Raw genomic sequence first — 10,000 nt, forward strand, 5'->3', positions numbered from 1 at the left:
GGAGGTGGGGGGGTGATATCAGACTGCATGGCAATGTTTAGGGCCGAGCAAGCATCGCTTTCCTTAAAAGGACAAACTATGCTATGTTAAAAGCGGGGGACATTACAAGGGGGTGGATTTAAAAGCGGGGGTAGTGGGGGGGTGCTCGAAGGAGTAATGCGCCAGTCGAACGGAGAGGACGGATGCATGAGGAGATCTCTCTGCGGGCCTCGTAAAAACAAAAGATGGAGTGGGCGTGAATCGAATCAAAAGAGAACAGCGTCAAAAAAATGCAACAGAGATGGTCAAATGATATCACAATGAGGATGATACGATAATAATCTTCAGGGGAGGGGGGGGGATATATCTCAAGGAGATCATTTGAATACAATTTTTTTAAGGGTATGAAAACATACAGACACTAAAACGGTCAAAAGAAAATATGCATGAACTGTTTGACTAGCATTGCTGGATGAGTTTAGACTGTCATCCACACTCGAAGGAGCGGCACAATGTCCTTTGAACGGAAGCAGAAAATGAGAACTCCACAAAGAAATAAATGTCAAAAAAAAGTCAAACGTATTTTTACAAAGGACGGAATAATTACACGTTTTTTTTCCTGTTTAAAATATACTTGAACACACATTTTGGATAATAATTTAGCTGTTTTCTTAAAATATAAAAGCAACAACGGGGAAAAATTACATATATATATATATATATATATATATATATATATATATATATATATTTTTTTATTATATATGTAATTCTTTATTTATATATTGTATATATACATACTGTATATATACACATACATATCATATATATATAAATATATATATATTTATATATATATGATATGTATATATATAAATATATATATATTTATATATATATGATATGTATGTGTATATATACAGTATGTATATATACAATATATAAAGACTTACATATATATAATAAAAAAAGAAAAAAAACTATATATATATATATATATATATATAGTTTTTTTTCTTTTGTTATTATATATGTAAGTCTTTATTTATATATTGTATATATACTGTATATATACACATACATATCATATATATAAATATATATATTTATATATATATATATTTATATAATATATATATATATCTGTATGTCTATATGTATTTATGTCTATATGTATTTATGAATATATATATATATATATATTTATATTAGGTCACTTGTGTGCCACTCATACGACAGTGTATATATATATATATATATATATATATATATATATATATATATATATATATATATATTTATATATATATGATATGTATGTGTATATATACAGTATGTATATATACAATATATAAAGACTTACATATATAATAAAAAAAGAAAAAAAACTATATATATATATATATATAGTTTTTTTTCTTTTGTTATTATATATGTAAGTCTTTATTTATATATTGTATATATACATACTGTATATATACACATACATATCATATATATAAATATATATATATATATATATATATATATATATTCATAAATACATATAGACATAAATACATATAGACATACAGATACATATAAATATATACATATGTATATATATATATATATATATATATATACACACACCTATTTTTTAAATAATATATATATATTTGAAAGAATATATATATTTTTTGAAGAATATATATACGTATACATATATAATTATTTTTTGAAGAATATATATACAGTACATATATTTTAAAAGAATACATTTTTTTAAAAGAATACATGTATTTTTTTAAAGAATATATATATATATATATATATATATATATATATATATATATATATATATATACTGTCGTATGAGTGGCACACAAGTGACCTAATATGGTTTGTGGTCGTAAATGACTAACAAGGGAAGATGCTCAATGTCGACTGTTGATCAAACCCCCCCACCACCACCGAAATAAAACAAGTCAGATTTTATAAGTGAGGGGGAATCATATTCCGGCGCTATGATAATGATAAATACGCCATCAGGACGCCACTAAAGTGGGACGTCGTTTCATGGTAAAGGCACACACACAATCCAAAGTTTAGTGCGCGAATGATTATCGTCATGAAATTTTCATTGGCTCGACTTGTCCTTATCTTACATTCCCGAGGACGCGTCCATCCGGACTCGTGCATTTATTTAGGAACATTTAAAGCCAAATAAAGCGCTTTCAGATAAACATAAGGAGGTACACACTCAGCGGTGACCTTTAAACTGCTGCGCACAATCACCGGCCTCACTTTTAATGACATTTTTGGAAGCATTGTTTGTTTGTCTTTTCTTTTTTTTTTTTGCCTGTTGCCATGTTTGCAGATGAAGCATCTCCTCTTAGCGTTCATGGTCTATTTCCTTTCTCAGTCAGCCACTTTGGTTTTTTTTTTTTTTTTTTTCCTTCTTTCGGAGTGAGCTGTGCTTAAAAAAAAATATATAAAAATACCTAACAGACTTTCTATTTTTGGGAGTACAGCAGCAGATGTATTTTACATTTGTATTCACGTACAGTGATACCTTGGCTTATGAATTTAATTGGTTCCCAGACAGAGTGTGTAAGGCGAAAAGTGTGTATCCCAAAAATTAATTTTCCATAGGAAACCAGTAAAATGCGAATAATCCGTTCCAAGGTCCCCATAAAACATAATTTTCTACTTTCTAATTTTCTAAGCCTTAAAACTACACAAAATATACCTTATTGTATGTATAATACATGTGCTATGGCCGTTTTATTTACCTTTGTGATGGTCGTTGATGGCTTGATGGAATGGAATGGCCTTAAACACTTGATGAGGAACGTAACCTTTCACCATCTTGAGGAATGATCCCTTATAGATGCTTTCTCTGCAATAATTTTACCTAGTTCCTCATCAATTGTGTTCTGTTTAGCTGGGTTGATAGCTTTATGCATCAAGTGTACAGATGGCTCGTGCGGGTTATCTGTCGAGCCTGATTGATGGGAATTTTAACCTTGCAGTCTACACTCTGCCTTTAAACTATCAAAGTTGAAACAAGTCTATATTTCACCGTTTTCTATCCATTTTGTCACTCTCTCTGTCGTCTTTAATGTTTAAACCACTTCCCCCTCACTGCTGCGTTCTTGACCAATCACGTGGCTTTAACCGACGACTGGGGGTGGGGAATAGAGGACCAAAACAAGCCGTCTGCCATTTTGTTGTTAGGAGAACGGGCTCGTTCGCGAACGACACATCACCTATTGTGGCAGCTCCGTATGTATCCCGAAAAATAGTTCGTATACCAAGGTAAAATTTTCATAAATTTAACGTTCGTAAACTGAACAGTTCGTAAGCCAAGGGGTTCGTAAACCGAGGTATCACTGTATTGGAATGACAAAAAAATCAAACATCTCCAAAGCAATAAAGTCACGAGTCATTTAACTACTTGAATAAGCAAAACATTAAACTAATTAACATATTAACCTCCAGGCAAGCAACAAATAAAATATTGACATGACAAACCCACCAACCCCCAAATTTAGGAACTTACGCGACAACCAACTCTGCCTCCCAACCAATGATCCAATCAATGAGCCAGCCAATCAATTAAACAACAAATGAAACGGACAATCACCGTGACCAACCACAGAAGCATTAAAACCACACGAATGACTAACCAGCAACAAACCATCGCAAGGCTATGCTAAAGCCTAATCCATCCGTCTTCAGCGAGTAGGCGGGGGCACCCTGAACCGGTTGCCAGCCAATGGCAGGGTACACAGAGATGAACACCTATTAGCGCTGACATTAACACCCAGAGACATTTTGGAATCGTTTTTCACATAATTTTAAATAATTTTTGGTAGTTAATTAATTTAAAGGACAACCGACGTGTGCGGACAAGTTGTGTCCATAATTTGTAAAATGGCTTCTAATGACTTCTACTGAGCGTATTTTACAAACATTCCACCGCATGTAGCTATATTTTACGTTTTAAGACTCACGCTGAATATTCAGGAAGTCTTGCTTTTGAATTGGTGACGAGTCCGTACGTGACGTCACTAAAGGACCGCCCCTGACCGTAAAAAAGACGCATTGTAGCGGTCCTTTCATCACGTCAATGTATTTTGCTGTACTTGTTTGGTCTGGGGACCTCGTGTTGCACCCAAAAGCCGCCAGAAGAGGGCGTCCAAGCGCCATATACGGAATTTATCAGCCTGTGGAAACGGAGGTGGCCACAGGAGGTCGCCATTTTGTGCCTCTTTTTTTTGGGTGAGAGATTTCCCCCCCAATGTTGCCTCAAAATGGCACAAATAAATTATTTAATCGATTGCAACCATTTCCTCTTTAGAACTATTTGAATCATATTCATAACCTAACTGATCAAAAAAAATGAGGAGCCATTTGGGAGCTAAAAGAGCTGAATCTTTTTTAGTGAGCCGAGCCAAAAGAACCGGCTCTCTGAAAAGAGCCGGAATTCCCATCACTAGTATGTAATAATATGTGGAAACCATAACTACAATGTAGCCAGCGCCAGAAAAAAAGAAGCTTGTTCTAGTAGAACCCAATATGAAAATCATATGTTGTCATATTATAATAATCTAACTAAGGAGACTTTGAGCGCATGCGCGTGCGACAGGTCCTTTCACCTGCAGCGCATTACGCACCAGCGAGTCGCGCAGTCAGAAAGCGATTGGAAGAAAGACGGGGTGGGGTGGGGTGGGGGGGTCACCTACTGTGGACTTTTGGGGTAGAAAGGCAGCGTGACGTGGCTGAGATCGTGGATATCGAAGGCGGTGGGCTCGGCCGAGATGGCCTGCCTCTTGGTTCGCTGCTGCTCCGAGTGTAGCTCGCTCTGTTTCTGGACTTGCTGCGTTGCCGGTTTGATGACCGAGCGGTACTTATCCAGTTCGTTCTGTAACCTCTGGATCAACTCGTCTTTCTGATCGAGCTCTAGTTCCAATTCGTCGATAAGCGCGTCGCGTTGTCGAAGCTCTTCGATCTTCTCTTGGAGAGCGTATTGGAGATCGCGAAGGGTGCCCATGTCGGCGTCAAGTTTCCACTGGCGTGGGTGTCCTCGCTCCTCTGCTCTGCCGCGCAGCGCGCAAACTTTATCCGGCATCAACAGCCTCTGTCTTCCTTGCCTTTTTTCCCCTTCTTCTTCTTCGCTCTCTCTATTTTCTTTAACACCCTACAAGTCCGTTTACGTGGTGGTACGCGCGTAAGATTCCGCGGCTGACATGCCGGGCTTGGTCGCAACGTCGCAAACTTTGCTGCGGTTCCACTCTCAGTGTGTCTCGCTCTCTGTGTGTGTGTCTCTCTCTCTCTCTCTCTCTCTCTATCTCTCTGTCTCTCTCTCGCTCTCTCTCCCTCCTCCTCCCTCTCATAATACATTACATTTTAAGCGCCTTTCAAAACTCAACTTTCCAACTTTACAGTCACAGACAAGCATAGATACTATAATAAATAAAATACAATCACAAAATAGAATACAATAAATAAAATACAATTATAAATAGAAACAAGAGAAAGCGCTACACAGAAAATGCTATTTTAAATAGGTGGCTTTTGAGATGGGATTTGAAGGTGGCAAGAGAATCGATGTTACGAATGTTGGGAGGAAGTGAGTTGGCTAGCTACCGAGTTAAATACATACATACATAATTAAATAAACAAATAAAATACATACACAAATACAGTGGATAAATGGATAAATGAATAGATGGATGGACAGATAGCTGGCTAGCTAGCTCGCTCTCTAAGTAGCTCGATAGCTACGTAGCTAGCTACATAGCTAGCTAAATAAATAAATAAACGAATGAATAAATACATTAATAACTAGATAGATAGATAGATAGATAGATAGATAGATAGATAGATAGATAGATAGATAGATAGATAGATAGATAGATAGATAGATAGATAGATAGATAGATAGATAGATAGATAGATAGATAGATAGATAGATAGATAGATAGATAGATAGATAGATAGAGACTTGATGGAGGTTTCAAATAAAGCCACAATTACACAGAATGAGAAACAAAATGGTGGCGTGGTGGATATTTCGTTTGTTTGTTTGTTTTGGATGCTAAAAAGGGGGAAAAAAGCAGGCTGAAATATGTCCTGCAAAAAGACGTTCGAAGGGTGCGGAGGCGAAAATACAAGCACGGCTGCCCTCTAGTGTTGCATGAAGGGATTTATTTTGTAATTTTGTATTATTTCTTTTTTATTTTTAATTCTCAATCCGTCATCAAGAGGAAATGGCCTGCCTCTTGTCATGCAAACACCACGTGATGGCTTAGGAAGACAAATTTGGCAAGGAGGTTGTGTGAGCAAATACAAAAGATGCAAAAAGCGGGAGGGGATTTGATCCGAGCAACAAAAAAACAAACCAAAAAAAACATGAAGGAAAAAAAGGCAGACCTCATTTGCACAAAAAGCAACCGGAATGTTCTATTTTCCAACAGAGTGCTTGAGTATGAATTCATTTGCAACACAATTATGGAAACTTTCTCCTTCATAACTTTTTCCTTCAAAAGTCACTCACTCTAGTAATGTGCTCACTTTTTTAATACAAGTATCTGTATAATAATAATAATAATAATAATAATACATTTCATTTCTAAGCGCCTTCCAAAACTCTCAAGGTCACTTCACAGTCACAGGATGAAGTTTTTCTGTGGGTGAGCAGCGGCAGCCACACGCGCCAGCGCTCACTCAACCCGGAAGTGACTCAAATAGATAGCAAGTGAGCTAGCCAGCAAATAGATAGCTAATAGCTAGTGAATAGATAGCTATTAGCTAGCAAATAGATAGCTAATAGCTAGCAAATATACAGCTAATAGCTAGCAAATAGATAGCTAATAGCTAGAAAATAGATAGCTAGATCAAGGTATTAGCTATCTATTCTGTAGCTAATAGCTATCTATTCGCTATCTATTAGCTAGATCAAGGTATTAGCTATCTATTCGCTAGGTATTAGCTATCTATTCGCTAGCTAATAGCTATCTATTCGCTATTTATTAGCCAGATCAAGGTATTAGCTATCTATTCACTAGGTATTAGCTATCTATTCACTAGCTAATAGCTATCTATTCGCTATCTATTAGCTAGATCAAGGTATTAGCTATCTATTCGCTAGGTAACAGCTATCTATTCGCTGGCTAGTGTCTCTCTAGTCACTAGCTTTTAGCTATCTATTCGCTAGGTAATAGCTATCTATTCGCTGGCTAGTATCTCTCTAGTCACTAGCTTTTAGCTATCTAGTCACTAGCTATTAGCTACCTATTCGCTGGCTAGCTAGCTTGCTATCTATTTGAGTTACTTCCGGGTTGAGTGAATGCTGGCGCGTATGTTTGCCGCTACTCACCCACAGAAAAACATATCTTGTGACTGTAACGTGACCTTTAGAGTTTTGAAAGGCACTTATTAATGAAATGTATTATTGTTATTATTATTATTATTAGTTGAAGGTGCACCTCATATTCCACGAAATATGGTAATTTAAAAAAACCTTATCCAACCATGTGATAGATGGCCGGATAGATAGCTGGCTAGCAAGCGAGCTGGGCTGGCTAAATAGCTAGCTCTCTAAGAAGCTAGATAGCTAGATAGCCAAGTAGCTAGGTATTATCCAGTGACCAAGCAGTTACTTTGACACAGGGCACTACTTTATAACATAGCACAGCAGAACGATTAAACAAAGGTGAACTCAGCAAGTACCCATAGGACTCATGCTGTGACCCCCACTGCCCCGCCATTAACCCCAGCGCACACACACACACACACACACACACACACACACACACACACACACACACACACACACACACACACACGCACACGCACACCACATCCTGGCATGATGAAAAAAAGCCCACTCACTGTCCTTCAAAGTACCTCTGGGCTTTATATTTCACCTCCCGTTAACCATCCAAGCTCAGTCCTTTTCCTCAGTGGATCAATAGAAACAGGAACCGTGGCTCCGCCGCATGGTAATCCGATGACGGCTGGTGCCACGGCCCTGCTCCGAGGTTGGAATATGGGATGAGTGGCTCAGCATCTTTGCATACAGTGATACCTTGGCTTACGAACTTAATTGGTTCCCAGATAGAGTGTGTAAGGTGAAAAGTGTGTATCCCAAAAATTAATTTCCCATAGGAAACCATTAAAATGAGAATAATCCGTTCCCAGGTCCACAAAAAACATAATTTTCTGCTTTCTAATTTTCTAAGCCTTAAAATTACCCAAAATATACCTTATTTTATCTAGAATAAATATGCTATGGTATTATAATTAAATAAATAAACTACTGTATAATGTTAGAACTAGTTATTTACACATCCTAAAAACATCCAATGTTATTTCATTTCTACTTATTCTTATCAGTTACTTAGTCTATATATGTATGTCGTTTAGTTATTTGTATATGTTAGTTTAGTATACATGTACTTAGCTCAGTTAAAATGGTAAACTATCATGTTTCAGTCTAATATAATATTCATGATAGCTTAAGGTTTTAACTGAGCTAAGTACATGTATACTAAACTAACATATACTAGTTCTAACATATAATAAAGTGGTTTTATCACTTCCATCTGTAACATCTGACTTACGACCGGCTCGACTTATGACCACCTGTACTTACGACCACGACACCCAGACCCTATTTTAAAAAAAATAATTCCACGCCTGGCACCGCAACGCGCTAGCAGGCTGGCAACGCGTACGACAATTTTGGCCAGCCACTCAGCATCTCACTCTGGCATAGCAATCGACCAAGTGATGGCACCAGAGGGGGGAGTTTGCGAGTCATCTATCCTCCGAATCTCTAATCAACATTTTGAATGGATTTCGACTTACGACCATTTTGACTTACGACCGTTTGGTCGGAACGGAACTCGGTCGCAAGTCGGATGTTACCCGTAAAGAGTTTTAGGACTACATAAACAACCAGTGCAGCGTAGGAAAAATTAGGCTGTTCTTTTATCAGAAAAAAAGAGTTAATTCCTAAATTATACGGTTCTGGAGTTATCTGAGCTTGAAATGGGGGGAGGTGTATAAAATACAATACATTGATTTATATAGCGCTTTAACAACAGCTGAAGCTGTAACAAAGCCTTAACGTGGACAAAATGCAAATGCTGCCCCCTCGTGGCAGGGGAAAAACATTGCCAGAGGTCTGACTAGCGCTTTATCGGCACCCTCGCCAGAAAACCAAAACTGAACAAATTTGGGAATGGCGCTCAACGTCACGCTTTTCAATTCCTGAATACGTTTGGGAATGGCATTGAATGAGTTATGTTTGTTATGAATGACATGCGTTTATAGATATTTTTTCAACGATTTATGTAACATCAATGCTAGTTTTTGGTAGCCTGACTGTTATTTTTGCTTTACGCATACTTGGCTCAAAAGGAAAACATGGCGTTGGATTGTGGGTGTGTGTACCTCATGGATTGTCCAAATTTAATGGGCTGCAAATCCTGAACGAGGGTCTATTTAAAGACCATTTCTGATACTGAGTAGGTGATAAGTGAGGTCACCCATGAGGTTGGGGTAGGGGGTGTCTGGGAATGGGTAAACCAGCTGTAAAGGGCCTTTGGGCTATATGGAATGTCCTTTGAGTGCTTACGCCATATCTTTCGGATCCATTGACGGCATGTAAACATGTCAGATTACATACTGGGTGTCTATTGGTGTAATGTTTTCGATTAGAGTCTCACATGACGTCATACTTTCATTTTGTTTGCCTTACACAACAAGATGCTATTATCGCACACTCATAGAACTACTTTGGGCAGAATTGGAAACTAGTAATGCTTGTTTCATAACGAGTCCTACTTTTGACTGAGGAGTTTGTGGTGAATAATAGTAAACTAGAAACATGCCATCATCAACATCGGATTTTAAAAGACAACCGATGCCTCCGGACAAGTTGTGTCCATAATGTGTAAAATCACTTCAAATGACTTCTACTGGGCGTATTTTACACAGATTCCACTGCATATAGCTATATTTTACG

The 10,000-nt window shown here is 37.3% G+C and overlaps 1 protein-coding gene across 2 annotated transcripts in view; it reads right to left on the reverse strand.

Moving 5' to 3' along the window:
- The window catches only part of LOC148889669 (cGMP-dependent protein kinase 1), a 121,799-nt gene that overhangs the window by 94,093 nt on the left and 17,706 nt on the right, over positions 1-10,000 (reverse strand). The window contains exon 1 of one of the 2 annotated variants that reach the window (XM_089011900.1): positions 4,710-5,274. The exons of the other annotated variant lie outside the window; for it this stretch is intronic. Coding sequence (XP_088868026.1) covers positions 4,710-5,095 — 386 coding nt within the window. The 5' untranslated portion in view covers positions 5,096-5,274. Of the gene's footprint in view, positions 1-4,709; positions 5,275-10,000 lie in introns of those variants that run through there. 2 annotated transcript variants of the gene reach the window in all.

This window comes from Hippocampus bargibanti, linkage group LG13 (genome assembly GCF_051943395.1).
Source record: "Hippocampus bargibanti isolate YZ-2025 linkage group LG13, ASM5194339v1, whole genome shotgun sequence".
Lineage (NCBI taxonomy): Eukaryota > Metazoa > Chordata > Actinopteri > Syngnathiformes > Syngnathidae > Hippocampus > Hippocampus bargibanti.